This window comes from Eucyclogobius newberryi, unplaced genomic scaffold (assembly GCF_026437365.1).
Source record: "Eucyclogobius newberryi isolate DKJ021-1_F unplaced genomic scaffold, fEucNew1.0.hap1 SCAF_7, whole genome shotgun sequence".
NCBI classification, from domain to species: Eukaryota; Metazoa; Chordata; class Actinopteri; order Gobiiformes; family Gobiidae; genus Eucyclogobius; species Eucyclogobius newberryi.
In genome coordinates this window covers 9,669,436-9,693,482 of record NW_027316389.1, presented here as the reverse complement: position 1 = coordinate 9,693,482, position 24,047 = coordinate 9,669,436, and the positions used below count along the sequence as shown (strand labels likewise).

The window sequence follows — 24,047 nt, the reverse complement described above, 5'->3', positions numbered from 1 at the left end:
CTGGTATAACTAGAAAACCTTAAGTCTGGATGTTGTGAACTCTATAGTCCTTATTTTGACTACCAGGCAGCATTGGTGGAGAAACACACTGTCATGCCAGTCCAAATATGATGTTTGTTTTCAGTTTAATCAGTCAACAGGCACAGGGTAGCTGTAATGCATCCCCTTTGATAAACAAGGTTATTAAATGCAGCATGTACAGAAAACAAGAAGTTGATTTATGGTACTGGAAAGAAGGTAGAGGGCAGCAAAAAGTGTGTGAGCTCTTTTCCTCTTTTTGGCTGTTTTTCAAGTTTCCAGCTTTAATTACTTTACAAGTTTAATGTGCATACTGTGCATTGCTGCCACCCAGGAGGAGTGTGCCTTGTAGGGCAGCCGTCTGAGTGACCAGGGCCGGGGGATAGTTCCAGGGCAGGAGCACAGGGCAGTGTGGGAGAGGGGGCAAAGGCAGCAGAAAGGCTCATTGAGAGTGAGAGGGGCGCGGGCCAGACTGGCCAGCCGCTGCGCACAGGCAGCTTTCCATCACAGGCGTCCCCACTCAGCTACATACACTGTTTATCCTCCACATGAATATCAATGAGGCCCTCCTGAAATACAGCCATTCTTCCCCCCACATGCAGTGGCCACCAGTCTGCAGTGTCGACTCACATCGGCTGCACGCGCACATCCTTGTTCTCTCACAGACCTGTCTTGTTTGGAGTGTGTAAAGTCAGCTTGCTGCCCACTGCCCACCACTCCTCTCCACTCTCCCACAAAACTTTGCCTATGCTGTGTGCACATCCATCTGTTTTCACATCTGCTATTACATGCAAACGTTGTTCTTTTCTCCCCGTGTCTTCTGCTGCCCCTTCGGTGTCACGACGCTGTCTCTGCTGTCGTACTGTAAATCTATGTATGCCTTTGTCCGCGTGCCCACTATAGAATCTTGTGCCTTCACTGCAGTGATGTAATACTCCGGGCTTTGTTCACTCCTTCCTTTTGGCTTGAGGTCGTCTTTAATAAATGGTTCTTTGGCAGGGGCCCAACAGCTTACACAGTAACACAGGGGTGTATAATAAGTTCATTTATTTGTCAACACTGAGCCCACAAGATGAGAATGCGCCTGGCTGTGTTAAATCTAAAGGCACTAAGGGGCTATCCATGGGCACACCTCTTTGATTCCAAATAAAAAAGAAGGAAGAACAATCTCTGCTGAATATGGCAATATGTTAATTTTCCGTTTCATTCTGCCTCGCTGCCCACTCCTCCAGCTATAGGTGGCCCCGGAACAGAGGCATGCTTATGGGGGGAGCAGGAGGAAGGGGTCACTGCAGGGCGGCTCCTTTCTTTTCAGCAAAGCCTCGCAGCGTCTGGACACAGACTCCAGAGTGATGTGCAGAGGGCTGTCCACCCCCACCTCCTTCCCCTTCTCTTTAGAAATGTGCCCTTGTGACCACAGGGTCCATCTCTCTTCTATCCCTGCTCCTTCATCACTCTCCCCTTGTCGACCCACTGTCCCCCTTTTCCCGCCCTGTCCGCCCTGTCCCCATCAGGCCACGCTCATTGTCCTCTGCAAACTCTATGAATTGGTATGTGCAGAGAAGGGGATAGATGTTGTGTCAGTCAATTGGGTAAAATGAGGTGATGACTCTGAACAATAGAGTCACTCTCACACTGACTGCCTTCTCACAAGGCATACTACTCAATTAAAATGCTAAGAGATAAGAGCAAAGCCATTGCAAACTGCTGCTTGTTGTAGCAACAAAGCCAGAGGCATGTGTGCCATTCAGTAGTCCCATCTAAGCAGGCCATGTGTTGTCCAAAAAGAAAGGTAGAAGTTGAGCAAGATGTAAAAAGAAAAAAAGAGAAAGGAGTGTGACTCTCTGTCCGTCTGCTGCCTGTCTGCTGGCCTCTCTCTCCCTGTATGCCAGTTGCCTTTTCGGGATTCTGGCCCGTTCACAAGCTGTCTCATTTGCATTATGAATAACAGTGAGGGAAGCTAACAAGGTTATTGGTCTTTGAGACGCACGCCTGTGACCACACGTGGAAAAAGGACCTACAGCAGTGAGCATTGGCAGAGGCACTGAGCCTCTTTATTCTTGCCTTTCCAAGGGCTATGGGGCTTTTTCAGGGAGCACACGATTTACTCAGTGGAAGGAAGAAAAGGGGCCGGCTGGGGAGAGGAGAGTGGGGTGGGCAGTGGGTTAGGGTAGTTGCTTTTCAACTTCTTTACAAGCCGAGTGAACCCTCATTATCCAGGCCTCTGGTCATTAGTGACAGCAATGTCCAGAGCCAGAATAGTAAAAGACATATTTGTCTTTACTTATACTTACTTTATCCATTGAATACAAACTGTAAAGAAACAAATTGTTTGTTCAGAAAAACATTTTTTTAAATAGAAAATATTTATGAATTTTTCTTTCAGATTTTTCATTTGCTATGTACCCGCCTTCGATGATTGCCACTGGGAGTGTGGGAGCAGCTATCTGCGGCTTACAACTCAACTCAAGTAACCAATCACAGTGGGGCGACAGTCTAACAGACCTACTCGCAAAAATCACAAACACAGAAGTGGTAAGTCTGCCTCACTCTTACTGTGTTCCACATGTAATTGGAGTTTAATTTGAAGAAACGTGTTCTATCATTATCAAGTCATTATCAGACCATTATTCAGATCAAGTCATCAAAACCCTTAACTCAAATCAGCTCTTGTGTGTTTCTCCATGGGGTGAATGGATAGCACAATAATAATAATAACATTGTGTGCAGTTTTATGACCCAATAGAAAATGTATAAACAATCATTCTCTTCAGTTAAACTTCACTTGAGTTAGTAGGGCTGTTTTCCACTGCCTGTAGTGAGCTCTATGATAAAAGAATGACCTGACGTATCTGATGATAAAATACTGTTATAATGATCCAAGTAAGAGAAACCACATTGAGCCTGGATTTGAACATTGTCAGGGTAGGCCTGGTTAATATGGCATTAACATGTAAGAGAGGTACTTTGGTGCTCAACACAAGTAGAGCTGCTTTAGGCTATTTTCTGAACCAAAAGAAGCCAGTGCCTGAGAACAGGACTAATGTGATCGTACTTCCTGGTTCTCATTAGGACCTGAGCAACAGCGTTCATTATGTACTGCCGCAGTCTTACCGCTCGTTTGGTGTTGACAGTTAGCAGGCTTTTAGATGGTAAAAAGCTGCTGAGGTTATTGATTTGATGTGGCTGTTAAAGTGTTAGTCTGAGCCTATTATTACCCCTAGATTTCTAACCTGATTTGTAGGTTGCCATGCAGTGACAAAGTGTGTAATAGCTGGCCTCACGACAGCATCTAAAGTATGAATCAAGTGGAGGGGTCCCAAGAGTGACCCTTGGGGCACCCGACAGTTCAAGACCATTTGGTCTGAGACACAGTTACCAATATTTACAAAGTATTCCTCCTAGATAGGATATGGATAATTTGAGGGAAGTGCCAAAGATGCTCACTCAATCCTCAAGTGTTTTTACTAGCAGCACTAAGATCTAGCATACAAAAACTGAAACCTTGTCTGTATCATTGTCACATTATATCTTCGCCAAAAGGTTGTGTTCCATCAGTACACTCTTTTGTATTGAATTTAAACCTCTAAGACATAACTGGTGTTTCCAGTAGTCACACATTGAAGTCATTAATGTTCTACAAATAAAGCCCATGAAGCTTGGCGTAGACTATGAATGGCTGCAGTGCTGCCCTGCAGTGATTGTGGAAGAATGCCTTTTAAGGGGCACAGAGAGAATACTTGTGGCAAGACACAGGCAGTTCCTTTACATGTTCTGCACTTTACTTAATTTTCTCACAAGAATTGAGTTTTTATGACCAGTGGAGCACATGTTAGTGGGTTACTCTGTGTGAGAGGGTGCACACGCCCCTCTTTGTGGCCAACCTCTGGAGCAGATTAAGGGAAAGCCTTTGCTTGGTTTCTGTTGACATCAGAGCAATTTTGGAAAATGTGGTCCTAGAAGCAGGTCATCCAGCCAGTCCACATGAGACCAATTCTGTCAACCTAACAAACCACCCGCCCTTCAGAGCACATGCAGGTGCTAATGAAAAAATAATAATATATAATATATATTATATATATATTATATATAATATATTTATATAGTGTGACCTTGAAGAGCTCAATAGTGCTTGACTCTTGAGGAGCTACTAATGAAGCTGAAAGTACCTGGAGTTTCAATACCATCATGTTTGAATTAGTAAGACATTTCTCAAGAATGCCTTTGCTGTTGAAGCCATCCTTATAGCCGTGAGGTACCACATGAGTGTGATTGTTGTGCTCTGACACTACCAGAGAGCAAAAACAGTTAGTGTTCCACCTAACTGGTAACAGCCCATTGTGTGGTTGTCTCCTCCTTCCCTTCCGTCTTACTTGCTTGCCTGCCCTCTCCGCTCTGTCAACCCTTCATCCTGGAGGATATGGGGCTGCTGAGAGGCTCCTGTCCCAGGTGGGTTCTCAAATTGCAGCGGTGGCCTTTGATGGTGAAAGGCGAGTCATTCAGATCTCAGTAGTTCCCCCAAAGGCAAGCAGGCACACACACTGGCTCTCGTTAAGAAAGCCCCAAGTCTGTGTTCCCACAGGAGGTGGATGTAATTAACATAGCTTTAGTACTACCTGTGTTTTCAGCTTCTGTTGTCAAGGCTACTTGTGTTTGGGTTTTGTGTGTTTTAGAATGGTGGAGGTGGGATATGGGTGCTGGGATAAGAGAGGAATGCATGCACGCTATTGCTTCAAGGGGTGTTGGGTGTTCAACCCTGGTGGGCTGATGTAATGTTTAAGTCCATTCCATGTCTGTATTCGACCGGTGGTCATTTAAAACCCTGCTCTGCACAGGGCCCCCAAAAGCCAAACTTAGTGGCTTATACTAGACTATGTAGCTGACGCGTATCGAAATAAAAAATCTTATTACTGAATACAGTTGTGCCTGATTTTGTTTTAATAATGTATAAAGTACCTCAATGAAATGGTTGTGGTTAAAGTTTGATCATGAGTTGTCCCTTGTGTGTCTTGCAGGATGTTCTCAAAGCCTGCCAGGAGCACATCGAGCGTGTTTTGATGCACAGTCTCCGTGAAGGCCGTCAGCAGCAACAGCAACAGCAGCAGCAAACACAGAGAGGCTCCAGTGGCAAAGGCGTAGAGGAGCTGGACCAGTCTTCCACACCCACAGACGTCCGGGATGTCAACTTATGAATGAACCACCAGGAGGCATCATTGCACAGGATTTACAAAAAAAATATCATGGAAAAAAAACTCAATTTCTTAAAAGCAGAAAAAAAGCTAAAAAATGCTAAAAATGCAAAAACACGCTTTTTAAGAAAGAGGACTATGCTTGATAGTTTATTATTTTTTGTAGATTTTTGTTTGTCCAGTCAAAAACCCTGCCCTTGAGATAGATTTTGACTTTCTAATTCAGAAGCTCTTCTGGTGCCTTGGATTTACAAAAGGGAAGTCAATAATTTACATTCTACCTATGATTGTATAGATAACATCAATGAGACGGCTGGTCATGTGCTGTGGAGACCATTCTGAATTTATTGACAATTGCTCACACTTTTTGTATCTGATAGTAGTCTACTATAAAATATGTGACTGTTGAGATTGGGATAAGTGTTAAAGCTCCTTGGTTTTAAGAAGGTCAATACATGCCTCGTGGCTGAGTCACACAAAAAACAATAATGAATCATGTCCCCCATTTTACGTGATTTTAATTGTCTTGGTTAATATATAAGTAATAATTATTATTATTATTTGTCATATTTGAACTTGTAGATCAGTAAGCTTCTTTTGAAAGGCTGCTTGTGTGTGCAAGTGAGAGAGCGAGTGAGTGAGAGTGAGAGAAACATGTAATACTGCGTTTGCAGCAGTGTGTATTCCAAGGCGCTTGGACCACATTCAAGTCATGGATTTGCAGTTTATGTTAATATCACAGGGCAAGCCAAATATATGGAGGGCATCAATGTAAAATCAGTGCATTACAGTAATCAGGACATGTATGGGCTATGCGACACAGCTTGTGCTGTTAATGTGAGTGTCAAATCTATTGTCAGGCCAGACAGAACATATATCAAGTGGACGTTAGTCAAGTCTGCCTCAGCAGTGGACTAAATCAGACAGACTTGGTATGTTACTGTAAAGAGTGACTTGTGAACTGTGGAAAATCGAACAACCCTGTGTGGTGTTGCGATGGTGGATAAGACAGAGGATGTCTGAGAAGCAGGTGTATGCTGCTGTAAGGACAATGTACAGCCTGGAGCTGGAAATGATGAATACAAGCTGCCAGAAAGCCTCACAAAGTATCTTTAAGGCAAGAAAATCAATTCATTGTTTTATTTTTGGATATATGAACTAAACTGCCAAAACAAACGGATATAAATGAGGAACTAAGACTGTACACTGATCATGTGAGAATCATCTTAGTGGAGAACATGATTAGAAAATACTGTCAATGTATCTGGAGTCCCAAATAGGGTTGTGTTCAGCTCCCTTTTTTTATTTCAATGGTAAAGCACTTTTGAGAACCTGCTCCCTAGGAGATAAGTAAAATGAAATACATTTGGTGATTAGAGATGTATGGTTTCCTTTTTTCTTGTTAGCCTTTTCTTTGGTTTACTTTGTAGGGCTGGCTTCCCAATCATCACACAAACCCTTCTCAAGCAAGTGTCAAAGGCTTTCCGCATTCCAACAAAACATTCCTGACAAAACAGAATATGAGAGTCCAACTGAAAATGACTCTTAGATTGATATGAATTTGAGGCTAAATCTGACCATCAGCTCTATTTTGGGATTAAGAAATTGTTTTACTTGAATTTTCTTATTTTTATTTATCTGCATAAAACAGTCACACACCTACAACAGAGGAGGTCTTACATCATATGTTTGCACAATGAGGTATGCTTTTTAAACCAACTCAAGTAATATGTTGAAGTTGGTGGTCAGTGGACAATGCTGGCTTTTGTTTTGTTTTTTTGTTCATGTTTGCCACTGCATCTTCCCCATGAGCTTTGCTGCTTCACATTAGTTGTAATGTGGGTTCAGCCAAAACAGCACAAAGTCAGGATACAGTCATGGGGACACTGCACTGCCACTGTAGGTGTCAGGACTTTAAGCTCAAAATAGTTACTTTGAGTGTAATTTACATTAGACTATGGATTTAGTTTATGGTTTTAATTTAACCGAGCAATTATGACACTTGCAATAAAATGTTTTACCCCTCATTTTCATCAGCCCTATGTAAGCTCTCCCTGCAATCTTGTGTTTATTTGTTATCTGTTGACATCGTGTATCACACATTATTGGGGTGACCAAACCCACATCTGGGGTTTCTACTATTAAGAGATACTGTATTCCAAAGTGAAGCAAGGATAGAGAAGGAGGTGTGAAAACATCAAGAAAAAGTGTCAATAATTGAATTGAGGTTTGTTGTTGTTGTTGCGCTGCTAAAAGCTATGAATTTGTTTCATTTATACAAAAAAATGACATTGCCTAGTTGTGATGTGTCACATGAGTGTGCTGCTATTTTATAAACATTTGTATTATAATATAATTTTACTGCTTAAGACATACATTCAGAAAACCGAAGTAGATTGTGTTATAGAAGAACATGATACGAGTATTTGACTGGACATGTTTTTGTACAGTTTGACAGTTTAGATAGCATGTCTTCTTTTCCATTTGTAAATCTACTTTGTTCTACTTAGTCACATTCTGCATCAGTGGTATACCATATACCTCAGGATTACTGGAGAAACATCAACAATTATTACCTATACCTCTGCAGTCTGGAAGCCTGGACAGGCTTATCTCTGATCTGCAACGCCTAAATAAAAAGAGGGAACAGCAAGTGTACACTGCATCCCAAGAACTTTTGTAGCAAGAGTCATCTTGCATCGACATACTTTTGGGGTTGTTTCACAGAGACAGTTCAGACATGTCTTCTGTGTTTATTCCGGTGCTACGTTCGATTGTTATGTGCAGGGGTGGAGCATTCCTACAACGGTGGCCTTATCTACACATGTTAGTACAGTTGGATACAAGTGCTTTTAAGCAATTGTACACAGGCTACAGAACTGTATTATGCACAACTTGATTAAACTGCCATCATCAAATGCTGAAAATGTCATCTGTGCAGATGTCAAGTTCCCCCTACATTGTAACTCATGTTATGTACCTCAAATGTCTGTTGCACAACCTCTGTTCAATAAATTTCTGCTTTAAAGGGTGTAACACCACATCAGTTCACTGATGATGTCTATTCTTTGTTTGTTTGTTTGTTTACGGCCTCTGGTGTTTTGATGCACATTCTATGGCAAATAAGTCTATAACAAATATGCTATTATTTGGTTTCTGTTTTATTGGATGATGAATATTGACTGTCAGTTGCCTAGTTGCCTAGTTTAGCCTCAGGCTCCAGGCCAACTGTAAGACGTTTTAGATTTATTTATAGCCTAACCATAATATCAATGACAAACGCAATTTGAAAGCCACTTATGACTGACAAGCCTAAACTATACGCAATGTATCGCACCATTAAGTATCATGTAAACGTTTATTGAACTATTATGTGACATAAAGCCACATAAAGCCACGTGGTTGATCAGTCCCAGTAGCGGCCGCTCCCTGTCGCGTGTGACGCGCGAGCCTCGACCACACGGGGCTGTACTTGGATCTATTATGGGGCCGTGAGCCGGGACGGTCCCTTCAGAGCCGGGACGGTCCCTTCAGAGCTGACAGAACATGACCACTCTCGTTTTTGGACTCACTCTTGTCCGACAGTAAGTTTCAATATGTCAGCGCATGTGACACTTCCAAATGGCACGTTAACGCTGTAGCCTACAGACCGGCGCATGCGCTGCAGGGAAATGACGTTTTAGGACTAGTTTACAACTGACAAAAAAACAGACTATAAAGCTAGCGTGTACTTGCATTCTCTCACCACGAGGTGTCAGTGTAACTGTGCTGCGTAACCCGAGTTTGAACAATGTTTTAGTTTCATCTATGAATGTGCACTTTGTTATTTATATTCTTCATTAACATTCGTCCAGGCTCACAACACAGCCAAGCAGGGCTAGTATTTAGTTTGTCACAGTGAAGTGTTTGTACTTAAGGGAAAAAGAAATACTGTTGACAGTATTGATAGCAGTACTTTGAACGTGTAAAACATACAGGGATTTGATGACTGTAATACTATCTTAAGTATTATTATTAAAGTGAGTCTTTTTTTCTTTGTAAATATTGCCCAAATCACAAACCTAAATGGGATTAGGGGGCTGTCAACCGAGAATCTTTTAACGAAAAATCATTTAATTGTCTGTATTCTGGTGAATTTGAGATATTATATTATTAGCAACTCTTTTATCTCTTATTTTGAGGCCCCCCGTCCCCACATTTCCTTGCTCCGCCCCTGCTTCAGTGTCACCCGGAGCCCTTCTCCTGCTTCTTCTGCAGAATCTAGAAAACACTACAGGCTGCAAACTGTAAACGCTTTCTTTTGCATTTATGAAAACATGATTTAGACATTTGCGAGAAGAAGTTGAACCACTTCTAATGCCAAGTTCCATCCCTGATCTGTCCGTTTGAACTTGTGCCTCTGCGAATCTCAAACTTCAAATGTAGAGAGATGCGACACTAGATCCTAGTTAAAGACAGCGTAGGCCTACAGAAGGCTCCCTGCTGTGAAAGAACAGTGCTTGATGCCCTACGCACTGCGCGATATGTGCGTGATGGAAATGGAGAAAGAGGTTTAAGCTGGACGAAAAAAAATAAATAAATAAACAATAGTATAATTCCCATGGTTAAAATATTCTTAACAAAATGCTGATGTATTATAAACTATAAGCACATTTAGTATGTGACATTTTGAGTGTAAAAGAATGATAGCAGAGAACCCTCACCTTTTTCCTTTTGCAGTGGAGAAACCAGCTATAATACAATGGGTATTTTACAAGGTAGGAGGACATGTTTGTGTACGCTTTTGTGCTGAGTTACAATACTTAGGACTAATATGAATCTTTCTTCTCCGTTCATAGGTCAAGCCATAGACTCGCCACTGTCTGACGCTGGAGTCAAACAGGCAGATGCTGCAGGGCTCTACCTTAAGGACATCAACTTCAGCAATGTGTATGCGAGCGATATGTTACGAGCACGGCGGGTAAACACGGCCTTTGTCAGCTCATTCACGTCCAACTTCATTTTAAAGATAACTTACTAGCCTTTATTTTATTTACAGACCGCCGAATCCATAGTGAAACACAACTCTGGCTGTTCAGATTTGCAGATAATTAGTGACCCATTACTCAAAGAAAAGGTTTGAGATTTTACTTGCTATGAACTGAACGTTGTGATGATTTTGTGTTGCCAACAACTTTGAACTGATATTACAGAGTTTTGGAATAGCAGAGGGACAGAAAGTGAAGGACGTGAAGGAACTGGCCAAAGCAGCAGGTCTTTCATTTCTAGATTACACTCCTCCAGGTGGAGAAAGTCTGCAGCAGGTGAGTCACATCTGCATCACACACAAACAGGAGCAGACTCTCATGATCACTTTACACAATAAAAGAAGAGGTTACATAACATGTGCACATTATAATTATATACATCTTCAAGCGTGTCTCATACTGTAACCTGAACAAAAATCATATTGTGAATGTCTTTAATTATTCTCTGTCTGTAAGCTATTAGAAATAAACACTATTAGATCAACCCCCCTGCATTTTTCAGTTTATACTGCAGTTTTATTTAGTACTAAATACCATCAGCAGCTTGTCTTAACTGTGCAGGTTCCAACAGAGCAAGAGTAAATCAGTGTGATGAGTGAATGAGATCAAGACTATTGTAGATATGCTTTGATAAAAGAACAACAAATAAGACGGCTTAAACTAAATTCTTAATTAATCCATTACAAAGCAGCTTGCATACTGGACAATACTTATTTTTTTAAAGATATATTGTTCTGTGAATAGGCTGTATTAAATATTATCCATGGTAATGATTAAATACACTTCTTACAGGTATTTATTTATTGTACCTTCTTATTCACAGACTCTCCCATGTTTGGTTCATGTTCAGAGTCAGAGTCATGGATTAAAAAGTCACCAGTCTGGTTTCCTGTGTGGGGGAGTCAGAAGAATCTGTTCTGTTTAAAAGGAACTTCTTTGTCATTTTTGGGCTCACGTCACATGTTCGTGCCAATCATCTTCAAAATCATTATAATGACTGCAGACAAGGTTAAGCTTGACGCAAACAAAAGGCAGGCCTCGCCAAAACTGTAACGTTGTTGCATCAGTATCAAAAATATATATTTTTTTATGCTCACAACAGGGAGATAAGATAAGATATGCCTTTATTGTCCACACATGGGGAGATTTTGGTGTTACAACGCAGTAGATACAGGAGGAAAGGACAGATAATAGAAGAACTCTTATGAACAAAAACAAAAACTCTTATTAACAAAACTCCTCTCATATCTTAATAGGGAATGGAGGGAAAAAAATAAAGATAAAATAATAATAATAAAAATAGCTGGCATAAGACTAAATAATACTAATAATAATGGTAAAGTAAACACTCTTATTTACATCAGTTATATGCACATGAAGATGACATTAATTGCACATGAATATGACGGTATTGCACATGGTTAAGTCAGTATTGCACGTGTTCAGGGCTAACAGTGTTTGTTATACAGTCTGGCAGCAGCAGGAAGGAAAGGAAAGGAAGGAAAGATAAGTCAACTAACTGCTGTGTTATTTTGATATTGACAACATTGCTTTGAATATTTGATGTGCATACTGTATACTCAATGCAACAAGAGAGTGTATATACTTACTTTGCTTTTACTATTGTTCAGGTCAAAGAACGTTTCAAAATATTTTGGGAGAAACTGCTTCAGGAAATTGGGCACGAGCACTGGGACACACGAGGAAAGGAACCAACACTACCACCAACACTCAGCCCTGTGGAGCGGAGGGCCCACGATGGGATCCAGGAGGCCCCTGTCCATGCGCTTGTTGTTACTCATGGAGCCTACATGCGTGAGGCCGTTAGGTATTTTATGGAAGAGTTAAATTGTTCCATTCCTCAGGTTTTAGACAAATCACACATGTTGTCTTTGAGTCCCAACACAGGCTTGTGTCGTTTTATAGTTTCTGTTGAGAAAGAGCGTGACTGGTTCAGACTTATGCAGATCCACTGTGTTTTCATGCACAGAGTAGATCATCTTGAACTCTTGCAGGAATGACTAAGACACAAGTAAATACTACTGACAACAACATAGACTTATCAGAGAATAGATACAGTTCATCTGGTTCTGGGGCTTGCTAGTGTTTTATGACCACTTTTCGCAACTTACAGTAGTTGCTCATTATAGTAAATGTGAACAGTCATGTCAACTAATGAGTCGCAAAGTTTCTATATTTATCCTTCAAGTGTTTGGATTTGCATAGGAGTACGGGCCAAAATGTTCCCGTGTTGACCTTTTGGAAATAAGTGACTGCCATTGCTGTGAATTAACACTTGGGTCAACGGAGAAAACTACTACAAAGACGTCATGTATATATATGAGTATCACTCCAACAGCAGTGACCATGACGAAGCAGAATGTCTATTTCAGTTCTCTGCTTTTGTTTGTTAGTAAATCATTTTAAATCACCCTCACCTTTTGAATGTTTATTTGTCATAAATAAAATATTTCCAATTTGACAAAAGACGTGAATAAAATAATAATGCACTCCTCTGTTATAGTGTTTATTCGTATTAAAATCATACAATTTGGCATGTGAACAATGGGTACATGAGGATGATCTCTTTGTTAATCTTTCTAAAGACGGCGTGTCTATGTTAGAAAGGTATTTCCTTCATGCACCTTCCTTTGGTATTGACAGTACATCTGCAAACAGGTTTGGAATTCCATTGTATTTATTTTGTTCATACAAAATATAAGACAATACAAATATATAAATAATAATCCAGCACAACAATAAATACATATTTCACTGCTGTGACTGTTGGTGTCCAGCACCTCACATCTGGATCATGAATGAAAAATGTATTATATTACAGTAAGCAGTGCATTTTTATAATCAATCAAACTAAATATTCTCATTAGCAACAGACGTTTCTATAAATGTACAATTGTGATCATGTTGTTTCGTCCATGATCATGACACCTCAACCATGTTTCCTGTGTGAATGTTGTATGTGAATGAGGTCACGGAGGCTGTTGGTGTAGAATGGCTGCCAAGTCTCTTGTCATCTGGCCCAGGACACCTGTGGCTAAAGTAGTCCACCCCCACCAATACAACAAGTGAATAATTATTATTATAAAGTTGTGAGAAGCTTTTTCGTTCTGATTTTGTAGGTTGCATATGCATAATAAACAATGCCACATCAGCTGCGACATTTGGCTTAATCTTTATCTGAACAATACGTAGGTTAAAGGACAGCAGGTCTTGGACCAAACCTGACATTAGTCTCATGTTGAATGTTGCCTAGGTTATCTGTTGTTCAAACAGCACAGATGGACTAGGTACTGTGATGTAACAGGGCGGATACAACTTGTTTATACGATCTCTTTGAATCATGGTGATCCTGTTAATTTCCTTTCATGTGACATTGTCACAAGTAACAGCAGCCGGTGCAGATGCCTGCGGGCTTTTGATTCTGCCTTTTTCCTATGCTCTTAATTAAACCCTTGGAATATATGGCCCACAAATCACTTTACATTTATGTAACTAATTTAGCATCTTCAACTTGATCTCCAATATTGTTTTTTACAGGGCTCCCAGATCCATTTGTTTGCAGGACTTTGAGAGGGTCGTCACATGAAGTGATGGTCTCTTTAGACACTGCACCTGTTTGATCCCTGTTAGGGTGATCAGTTTCCTTCTGATTCCTGGCAGGATGGGTTTCAGATCGTAATGGATCAGAAGGATTCACCTCCTCACTTCTCTTTTGTCTCTTTAACCGCTCCAGGGGCCTGTGTCGTATGTCCTCTTTATCCGAAGTTTCCTCCATGGCCACGTTCAACTCCAGCCCTTGCCACTTCAAGAGCCGGGCTGCTTTTGTAGAGTAAAAGACATCATGCTTAATTGGCCAGTCCAGCCAAAGCCGCTGGAAAAGACAGTCCTCTGTGTCACCATGTCTCTGCAAAGAAGAAGGAGTCTAAGAACGAACGCCATCACACGCGAACAAATCTGCACAGTTCTGAGAAAAAAACTCACTGAGTTAAATAGCTCTCCCTTTTGGTCCATGCACAGAAACCTTTTTCTTCTCAAATCAAATATTGACACAAAGTTGCTGCTATGTGTTTTTACTGGCAAAATAACTGAAAGATAAACATAAATCAAAGTTGACTTAGAACAATGTTTTAAAGGTATTCTCCTTGTGGAAACGTAAAGACTTACCTAAGAAATTTGGCCTTCTCATAGAGTCCCTCTGCTCTGTATATCGTGGAGAAAAGCCGGGTTGTGCCTGCGCTGTATTTGTGAGGCTGGTTTGTAGATCCAGATTGTGCTGCCAGGGTTTACTATCCACCATTACAGACACATGTACAGTAATCAGGACGAAGGAAAAGGAAGCCAGTGGCATGATCAGAGGGACACTGTGCTCTCTGTTCACTGCACTTTACTCAGGCCGGTGTGTGGCTTTCCACTGGAGGAGGAGAAAGTCCAACCACTCTATTTAAATAGACGGTCAATAAACTAGCTAACTCATTTACTAAATTACGGTTAAGGATTCCTATTGGCTGAAGAATCCGTTGGACTTTACAGTGTCTGACAGTGAACGCCGATGTGGGAAAATAAAGTTTTGCTTCATTCCAAAGACTTGTAACAACATTATGCAAATTTTAGTCGTGAAAATGAGATCGGATCCGTCTCGCAAACTCACCTATGAGCACAAGTTTATGCAATCCTTCATTAGAAACCGGGGGTGGTTTAGTTGACTCACATCTGCTTGTAAGTCAGTGCATGTGTCAGTCATATTTTTGTGATATCTAAGCAGTTTGGTTGGGAGCTGCTTCCTTGGGTACATGCAGGGCCGGCCCAAGCCTTCAGGGGGCCCTAAGCGAAAACATTTTTGGGGGCCCCTCACCACGTCATCAGAATCAGTTTTATTGCCATTGTCAGTAAACAATTCACATATGGGAACTTTCTTCAACGCAAACAAAGCACCCAAACTCCAGGGCATCCGTTTGCCAGTTAGTTTATTCTCAACACCTCACAAATTCAAATATTGATAACTTAAATCCCACAATGCAACTTGGTATTCCGCTGACATCACCTCTACTCCCTGTACAAATAACACACGTCCCAGATATGTTTTTGTGTGTATTTGTGGGCGTTAAGGGTCTACAGCCACATTAGCAGTTTAAATTAATGAACAGGGGGGTCTGGGGGAGATTTTCAGACCTTTTTTGGGTCTTCTGCTGCATTTTAATGTGGTCCAGCCGGCTAAAGTAAGAGTAAAATGTTGAGGTTGTAATGCTATAAAATGATGATGTGATGAAACTGCGCCAGCAGAAAATGACTAAAGCCAGTTATTAATACATTAGTGTACTTAATTACTCAATACAATATTGGCTATGAAAAATAATTATTATCAAATTGATTCATTTTAACTGAAAATGTAAAACTAATAGTTATCCTTACTAATTTATCTTTTACAGCTCCCAACTGTTCCTTCTTGCCAAAGTGACAAAACAAGTTATATTAAATTAAACAAATGGCATAAGCATTGCTTGATTAACAATTAACACTGATAAAACAGTGCAAACATATTATTCCCAGAGAATGACCAGAACTAGAAGTGAAGGTCCAAACCTAGCTATTGCTAGCTAAACCTAGCTAGTGAAGAGACTGCGTTTCTGCAACTTTGCCACTTTTGTATAAAAATATATAGTATTATTCTATAACAGACGTAATTATAATATGTCTGGTTATTTTTCACTATCAATTTATTATAATTTATAACAAATAGTCTAATGATGCTTTTTAAATAAATTGAAATGTTTATTGCTCTATTAAAAGTGAATTACAATATAAATGTTTGTTCTGATCAGAACATCACACACTGGACTCCTGCATGACACAATGCTGCAATGTGATTGGCTGATGGACCTTACATGCATAAACCTTTACGTTCCTCTTATTGCACGTTAAGAAGTCAAAGTAAAACAGACATCACGAGTCACGATTGATCTCACACATGGTGATGTGAGAGAGAGCAAACTCAAACCGCTCATCTCTGACTGAGGCTGCACAGGGGCCCTGCTCAGGGGCCCGGGACAGGGGACAGGGGCCCGGGACAGGGCCGCACACTGTTCACTCCAAAGTCTCACGTCAGAGGTTCTGGACGAGACGGCGCTCGTCCGGACCGGATCTCCGCCTCTTAGTGACCCGGGGCATAGACGCCCCTCACCGGCCTCACCTGCAGCTGACACGGGCTGGTGTAAATGTTAAGCTTATTATCTTTTCATTCATCAGACATATTATTGTGCGCGGGGCAGAGCTCTCGTCGCCTCCAGCCTGAGCGAACTAACGTGACAGAATCGTGTTGTTTCAAACAGCAGCATTAACCGTCTCTTTGTAAGAGAAGTTCAATACCTGGAGAGTGTTGTTGAGTTTGCAGTTTCTTTACATCGTCAAGAAGTTTCTTCTTTCGTTTTTCGGCATCGGGGGGATATATTCCTCTGGACATGAGGACCATGTTCTGTTGTGTTTATGTTTTGCTCTCGTTCTGCTCGCGCCCAATGAAGTTGCCCAATCAGCGCAGGTTTGGTGTCTTGGTTGCCAGATTGTCATTACAAATAAATGCGGTTTGTGCCTTATATGTTACCGCTGTGTGCGCTGCCGCGCCAGCAGCGCTACTACACTAGTGGTGCACGCTGCGCTTGCACTTCGCATAAGACGGGTTGCCAGATTGGGGGCCCTATTAACGCCTCGGGGCCCTACGCGGCTGCTTAGTTCGCTTATAGGCTGGGCCGGCCCTGGGTACATGCCACACAGTAGAAAACTATTATTCAACAGGTATAGACAGTGTCTTTATACACTGCCTCTAAAAAAAAGTTGGGTACGCGCTCTAATATTTGACCGCCTTTAGCTTTAATTACAACACACATAGTTTCAATAAGCTTCTGCGATATTATAAGGTTTGTTTCCATCTGGTGCTGCATTATTTGTCACATATGGGAGGTTTTGTCTATAGGAGTTTTTGTTTAGAAGAGATCTTCTATTGAGTGTTTTTCAAACTTCCTATAAGTGATCTGTTCTTTTCCTCTGTATCTACCTCTGTATCTACCTGCGTTGCAACAATGGAATTTCCCCATGTGTGGACAACAAAGGATTATCTTATCTTATATTGATCTTGTATTGATGATGTGAGAGAGTGACCACTGCACAAAGCCTTCTCCAGCTCGTCCCAAACACTCTCACGGGTTCAGATCTGTAGTAGGTTTGTAAGTTAGTTTCTGTTTCTCCTAAGATGTTTTCTCTGCCCGATGCAAATGATTTGACCTTTCTCAAACATGCTGACATCTTTTCGGATGCATACCTATATACCTTGGTGCTACCTTGGTACCTATGTTCTCTGGTAGCTATCTTCCCCCTTTTCAAGGAACTACACATACACTAGCATAGGCTAATGCTTCAGGTTCCACATCCCCAATAGTTGTGCCTAAATCAGAATAAGAATCAGAAAAGTTTTTTTGCCAATGTCAATAAACGTAATTCACAAACATAGGAACTTGCTTTGGTGAATGTATGTTTTTACAGTATATAAAATATAGCAGCATATACGCCTAAACCAAACCCTCTCATTTTGTTTCACTAATGAGAAGCCACTCACTGCACCATGCGGCAATTATCCAGTGACAGTTTTAAATATGTGTTTTGGACAAGCTTCTACAGACACTGTCATATCTCGACACAAGAGGGCGACATTTGTGACAAAAAGATGTTACCGCCTCCTGAGATTGTAAGTTTTCTTTTCTCAAGCTGTATCTAGAATTTAAAGTATGTGAAGAACAAAAATACAAGTTTTTTATTTTTTACAAAAAGTATTTTATTATCATATTTTCAGGAATACAGTAGACTGCTGTGCACAGCACATACGTACAAAAATAAAAGGAAAACCATTTGTAATATATTATTTTACTCACTCATATTTTTAAGAAATACATGATTGGAGAAATCTGCTGTTTTAAAGTAATTTACAATCATTTCAATAATCGGAACTAAGGCAGAAGGTGAGGTATATGTTAAAAAAGAGGAAAGACTCTCCCCTCAGTGCAGGAATAGAAAACTGAAAAACACAAAGGCTGCCGGAGCACAGGGGCACATACATACACATACAGTTCCCCCAAATGATCTATTTCCTGCTGAACAACCCTTTTTTAAATCAACTGAGCAGGTATGACAATTCCATACCTTTAAGTGTAGCCTGAGGAGGAACTCCTCAGAAAACCATGACATTGTTCACAATGTGAATGTGCTCTTCATTTAATTATGCTTATTCTCAATTCATATTGAAGAAGCTCATGCTGCTACTGCCCCACATGACTGTAACAAAGGTGACATAATATTGCCTTTATCGTAAATCAGAATGTGTACCAAAGTATTTATATAAATGTCCTATTCCTCGTCTAGTGCTATCATTCTTTGATCAATGATATTTCTAAAAATACAGTAGAGAAAAGAAAGAAGAAGAAAAAATCTTTAAAATAGTGAAATATTGAACAGGCCATTAAAAGAATGGTAGCTTTCTTAGTTCACAGTATTCAGTCCACCAGCCCAGTTTATTTGGAAGCATTAGATTATTCTACATTGCTACATTTCAACCTGGCGTATTTCATAGCCTATTATAGACTCGTGTTTTGTGTCTTTTTCCTAGAGTGAGAAAGAGACACTATAATATCTTGCACAGTCAGACAAAGCCCTGTTCCTTGGGCTCAAGATAAATCCACAAGATCATCTCAGAACAGATACAGAACATGACAAGAGTGCAAAAAGCACAAGTTACACATCCATGCTCATTCTCAACATAGGAAATCACTGCCTAAGCATCTGGTTGAGTCTGCTGTAAGCTGAATTGAGTTCAAAAACAGTATTGTGTATAGTTTGAGCCACCAAGAAGTAAGCGCTCCCTCTTTATTGATCTTTACCATGTAATTACCGAGCTGAGAGGCTAAAGGGAAGAATTACCTATTAGTGGCACAAACATGTTTACAAGGTGTATTTCATTGCACATTTGAGATGGACACTTAAAAAAAAAAAAGAAAAAACATTCAAAGAGATGGACCTTAAAATGTGCCAAATCACACACACAAAAAAAGACAGACTATCTCTCTCAGATCTGGTAGAAACACGAATGGCACTTCATTTTAGCGCTGTATAGTAGCCTCGCAGTGTATTTTACCTGTCCTCTTCACACCCACGCTCACCCTAATATTCTCCTTCAACATCCTCACTCTGCTTTGCCCTTGGAAACAGTATTCAAGTACGGTACAGCGCGTTAAAACAGCCCATCTCCGTCACCATCGCTCAGTAAAATAAGAGTCACATACCAAGCAAAACATACACACAGATGACCAATAGCCCAACAATACCGACTGATACAAATTCACTCATTCGTTCATTTTCTGCCGCTTTTCCCGTTAGGGGTCGCGGGTGACTGGTGCCTATCCCAGTGACTTTGGGCCTGAAACAAATATGTCTCCCAAAATACATTCACCATCAATGCTTTCCACGTCAAGCAACATCGGTGAAAGTCAAACCTAGGATTGTCAAAGCTCCCTTGCAAATATTGGGAAGAAATAGAATGACCAAAGAGTTCTCCACTGGGCTTCTGTGCTGCATAGAGTCTCAATGACGTATCTGCGGAAGGGAAAATAAATAAACCTTTTGTTCTGACCTTCCAAGAATTGGGCTCATTGGTGTCAGTGGGAGTGATGTGCTTCGTTCCTATTTCTGACTCGAGCACCACATTTCTCACATGCAAGGGTAGGGGGCCCACATATAGGAATTCAAGGCACCTCTACCTCAACCAAAGCAAGAAAAACAGCTCTGTGCGGGTTTTGCTCGCCCTGACAGTGACACAAAAAAAAAAACTATCAAAAAGAACAAACAACAAGAATAATCGCAGTAACAGGCATTCTTTTTATGAAATGTCATGCACACAGTTTTCTAGTATTGTCCTCAAAATATCTCTACAGTGCTTTGAAGTAATAAAAAAGATCCATTAAATTTCCCTTCTGTGCATTTCCATGGATACAAAGCCAAGGTTTCGCCCATTCAAATTGTTAACTCAAGCTTCCGCATTCCCTTGTCTTACAAAAAATATGTTTAATTAAAAAGCAGCACCAAATGATATGTCTACATCCTCCAACTCAAAGTAAGTTACACAGAAATATACAAATAAATTATTAAATACTTTAAGATATATTGATACTTCTTTCTCTAGGAGTCCATATTGAGTTGTATGTATGGTATTACCTGGATATAATCCACATGTGCAAATAAGGTTGTTATTGCCAACGTTTGCTTGTCATATTCGCGGTAGGAAGTGCGTTACTGTCATGGCGGGGGTGGCCTTGTTGCCCCTCTTGACCCGGCCATGCTTGGTGAGAGCTATGTAGAAGCCTCTGTAAACTTGAGACTCGTAGGCATTGTAGTTGTTTGCGAGCAAGCTCTCCTTAAACTTGCACTCGTCATGGAAGGCTGTCTGAAAAAGACAGATGAGCCATAAGAACTTTACAAGAAGAAACAAAGACAGAGGCTGCAGATTTCCTTTATGTTGTCTTGAAGCCATGCATCTTAATTCAACCTATTATCAGATTGTCTGCCCACAAACCGGTATCTCCAAAGATGTGTCGACAAAACCTTTCTAAACTGTCTTCATCTTTTAAATGATTCCTGATGTAATAAGAAAACGGGGGAAAGATGAACACAAAAAAGTAATCATCTAGAAACTAAATCCAGTCCTGATCAAACTCAAATTTGAGTCTAATGAAGGTCTGAGCTGGCAATGCCTTATGCTAGTTCAAACCATTTAAAAAGGCATGTTTCATCACAGAATATCTCTCTCCAAAGGCTCAGAGACACCAGGGGTCACTAATGAAAGAAGCCGACCAGCTGGTCTCAGGCAGGAGGCCCGTCCTAAAATATGACAGGCAAAACGAAAAGGAGGATCATGCTGCAAGTGCGCCCTACTTTTAGAACCCATCAACTAACATAGCGGTTCAATAAATGAAATTCTGTTCATACCTACCGTTCCGTATAACCTCCCGCGGCGGTTCATTGCGACAAACAGCCCACTCTTCACCCCAAATAGGCTCACCACCCCTCTCTCCACCGTAGAGATTTCTATCAAACCTGACATAGAACAAAGAAAGAGCATAGATTGTGACAGTTTCCCGGGCGCCCGCACAGCTGCTCTGCAGAGTCTAGGCGTGGAACCGTGCACAGCGCTGCGCAGCATCCAGTGTCTTTGTCCTGCATCATATACACTGTTGTACACTTGCATTACGTGCGAGTGCGTCAATTAGACTTATGCTATTTAGGCAAATGCAATCGTTTCAAAGTGTGCGCGGGTCACCAATCGCAACCATGCGTGAAAAGCGTCCCATCTATTCATTTGACGGTCGCGCGTCAGGGAGAACGTGAGGTGGAATTTTTAAAAAAGATTTGTCTTTACCGTGGGAGAAATCCAAATGCACCCCAGAGTCAGATGACAGGAGCATGCAAAATGAATAGAAGGGGTGAGACAGGCTGCTCATTCCAGACCCATGCGTATTGACACTGCCTCTCCGTTATGTCTATTGCGTTAGATTGAGGCGGAGGAAGTAGAACTCACTGTACTGGTTTTCATTATGTACACCGTTTATCCTGCCGTCAGGGAAGACCTGCAGGTGAAACCCGATGCCCACGTTGCAATAGAGCCTCCGCACTCGTTTGATGCCCAGCAAATAGTCACTCTCCCAGTTCAAGTCCGACTTCTCCCCGGAGATGCCCAGCATGGAGCGGGCGAACAGGCTCTCCCAGCGCTTCTCCAGCAAACTTGCGTCCGTCCTGCTGCTCGGTAGCGGGTGCGCGGACACGACCCCCAGCAGCAAGCCCAGGAGAAGCACCGCGGTCAGCGTCCACTGCGGCGTGCCGGCCTCGCAGGACATACTGACGAGGAGCCTTTGCGCAACGGCCATCCGGTTTACCCTGCGGCCACGTGGTCCAAATTAATGACCCTAAAAATACCAGTCTTCTTGTTTTGCTTCCTTCGGCATGTTGGCTGCGGGGTATTTTTGGAGCGCGGCGCGGGGCTGTGGGGATGGAACAACGCGCTCCCCGGCGCAGTGGAGGAGGCGCAGAGCTGGGGGTGATGGTGGTGGTGGTGGTGGTGATGGAGATGTTGGTGGTGGTGATTACCATGTTTTTCTGCCTCCTCAGTTGCGCGCCTCTCTCTCTCTCCTCCGTTAGGCTCCTTCTAGTTGCCGGGGCTCACCAGGGGCCCTTTGAACCTGGCGGGGGCCGTGCATTCCACCTGCATAATGCTGTCTGCACGTCGGGGCGGTGAGCGCTCAGGCCGCAAGTCAAAAGGCTCAACAGTCTGCTGCTTATACTGGGTAATATTATGGTAGCGTACACGAGGCGCGGGACATGATGTGGTATTAAGGCTGCTCCTAAATTGGGTCGGTGGTCATATGTCTGTCAGGCCGTTTCCTTATTTAGAAAGGAAGGTGTAAAAACAGACCCACTTGTCACCGGAGAGCAACGACAGAACCCTTGTGGTCCCACTTCACTTCTTCTGATGTGGTGATAGAGAACATTTACCGGTAGCATAAGCATGGTTCAATTTGTTCTAAACATTGCAGGGCCCCAGTTGGGATGGAAGATTGCTTGTGCCCGAGTATGATACGAACTTAAGTAGCCTATTGGGTATTTCGAGGCCTTGCATTTCGCAACCTTGACTGACGAGAGCAAAGAGGCTGGTCATAAAATGATACGCATAACTGGGATGCCATTCCTTTACATGAAAGCCTATCGCCTTTTCCATGTAATAGATAATGTCATAAGCAGTGTGCCCATGCGTCACATGTAACGGCGTTTGCGCACAGGCTGACACGCTGCAGTTCCTCTGCATTTCCGAAAGATGGCGCCATTTCCACGTTTATCGCCGTCAAGCCTAAAGTTGAAGCTCTGCTCCTGGAACATTTGAATGCACTTAAAGAAACACAGTGGGAACAGTTGTTTTAAATGGCATATTTTATTTATAAATCTATTCCCCAGCTTTTTGATGGCGTTGCAACCACAATGGATATTTCAGAAACTCGCATTTTGTATTGAAAGCAAACGTAATATTTGGGCTCAAATCAGGCCATTGGCACTTAAGTGGTATGAATCAAAATATTTGGTCGCGAGAAATGTCAGAAATGGCACATATGTCTAGTTAATTAACAGTTGGCCTATTAAAAAACTATGGTAAAGTGGTTACAAGACCGACAGACATGAATGAGCACGATTTTAGTTGCACTTGCTGTATTAGCGTGAGCAACTTCACAGTGTTTCCTTATATGTCACTTAATTAAATGTCTTCATTTGCAGCTGATTAATTACAGATAATAGCCCTCACTAACTTCTCAAAAATAGCAAAAAATAAATTATCACTTTGAGAACACACAGCTATACAAATAACTTATCATTTGTTTTTGGAATAAAAGCTTCATAAATAATTAGATACAGTATATACAAATAAGAATGCAAAAGGCACTTACACATTATACTATAGTTCTGGCTACTCCTTAGAAAACATATGGCCTGTCTAAATGTAATATTCTCCTCTGCAGTATGTCACACATCCATGCATACAGTACTATGTCAGGCTCATATTTGTAGTGCTCGATTAAAACACAAATATGTTCCTGCACATAAGACTATTGGAGCCGTGACCGCAACCGCTTTATTTGAAAAAAAACGTCAGTATTGCTTAAGCTTATAGTTGTCTTGTATTTTCTGGCATACCCCACTTCACCAGAACAATATAATA

The 24,047-nt window shown here is 41.5% G+C and overlaps 6 protein-coding genes across 8 annotated transcripts in view; 3 read left to right on the top strand and 3 right to left on the bottom strand.

The window, feature by feature from the left end:
* ccnd2a (cyclin D2, a) overlaps positions 1-8,258 on the top strand; it is a 46,287-nt gene extending 38,029 nt beyond the window's left edge. For both annotated transcript variants that reach the window (XM_072434752.1, XM_072434751.1), the window contains exons 4-5: positions 2,405-2,553; positions 5,034-8,258. In XM_072434752.1, the coding sequence (XP_072290853.1) occupies positions 2,405-2,553; positions 5,034-5,210 (326 nt within the window). In that variant the 3' untranslated portion in view covers positions 5,211-8,258. The remainder of the gene's footprint in view (positions 1-2,404; positions 2,554-5,033) is intronic.
* Positions 1-24,047, top strand: part of steep1 (STING1 ER exit protein 1) — a 189,763-nt gene that overhangs the window by 70,081 nt on the left and 95,635 nt on the right. The window lies entirely within an intron of this gene.
* Positions 1-24,047, bottom strand: part of ferry3 (FERRY endosomal RAB5 effector complex subunit 3) — a 452,554-nt gene that overhangs the window by 392,821 nt on the left and 35,686 nt on the right. The window lies entirely within an intron of this gene.
* Positions 8,708-12,749, top strand: tigara (TP53 induced glycolysis regulatory phosphatase a). Its single transcript, XM_072435743.1, has 6 exons — positions 8,708-8,791; positions 9,927-9,964; positions 10,046-10,167; positions 10,246-10,323; positions 10,400-10,510; positions 11,866-12,749. Exons 1-6 carry the CDS (start codon positions 8,754-8,756, stop codon positions 12,253-12,255), a joined length of 777 nt encoding a protein of 258 aa, XP_072291844.1. The 5' UTR covers positions 8,708-8,753; the 3' UTR covers positions 12,256-12,749.
* Positions 12,746-14,685, bottom strand: LOC140349426 (fibroblast growth factor 23-like). Its single transcript, XM_072435744.1, has 3 exons — positions 14,420-14,685; positions 14,237-14,340; positions 12,746-14,159 (listed from the first exon to the last, which is right to left on the bottom strand). The coding sequence occupies exons 1-3, from the start codon at positions 14,601-14,603 to the stop codon at positions 13,740-13,742; spliced, it is 708 nt and encodes a 235-aa protein (XP_072291845.1). The 5' UTR covers positions 14,604-14,685; the 3' UTR covers positions 12,746-13,739.
* On the bottom strand, positions 18,050-22,546 carry LOC140349066 (fibroblast growth factor 6-like). 2 transcript variants are annotated; one of them, XM_072435281.1, is made up of 3 exons: positions 21,864-22,546; positions 21,279-21,382; positions 18,050-20,728 (listed from the first exon to the last, which is right to left on the bottom strand). In XM_072435281.1, the coding sequence occupies exons 1-3, from the start codon at positions 22,207-22,209 to the stop codon at positions 20,639-20,641; spliced, it is 540 nt and encodes a 179-aa protein (XP_072291382.1). In that variant the 5' UTR covers positions 22,210-22,546; the 3' UTR covers positions 18,050-20,638. The 2 variants fall into 2 exon arrangements, with proteins under 2 accessions (XP_072291382.1, XP_072291380.1); XM_072435279.1 differs by having other exon boundaries at positions 18,050-20,732; positions 21,864-22,467.

Bases quoted from the DNA above. Each gene is read 5' to 3' on its own strand.
- LOC140349426 (XM_072435744.1), bottom strand. From the start codon at position 14,603: ATGCCACTGGCTTCCTTTTCCTTCGTCCTGATTACTGTACATGTGTCT. The intron at 14,341-14,419 runs GTAAGTCTTTAC...TTTATCTTTCAG, and splicing joins GAGAAGGCCAAATTTCTTAG to TTATTTTGCCAGTAAAAACA. The intron at 14,160-14,236 runs GTGAGTTTTTTT...TCTTCTTTGCAG, and splicing joins AGGGAGAGCTATTTAACTCA to AGACATGGTGACACAGAGGA.
- LOC140349066 (XM_072435279.1), bottom strand. From the start codon at position 22,209: ATGGCCGTTGCGCAAAGGCTCCTCGTCAGTATGTCCTGCGAGGCCGGC. The intron at 21,383-21,863 runs GTGAGTTCTACT...GTTCTATGTCAG, and splicing joins ACATAATGAAAACCAGTACA to GTTTGATAGAAATCTCTACG. The intron at 20,733-21,278 runs GTAGGTATGAAC...TGTCTTTTTCAG, and splicing joins GCGGGAGGTTATACGGAACG to ACAGCCTTCCATGACGAGTG.
- tigara (XM_072435743.1), top strand. From the start codon at position 8,754: ATGACCACTCTCGTTTTTGGACTCACTCTTGTCCGACA. The intron at 9,965-10,045 runs GTAGGAGGACAT...CTCCGTTCATAG, and splicing joins TACAATGGGTATTTTACAAG to GTCAAGCCATAGACTCGCCA. The intron at 10,168-10,245 runs GTAAACACGGCC...TTTTATTTACAG, and splicing joins ATATGTTACGAGCACGGCGG to ACCGCCGAATCCATAGTGAA.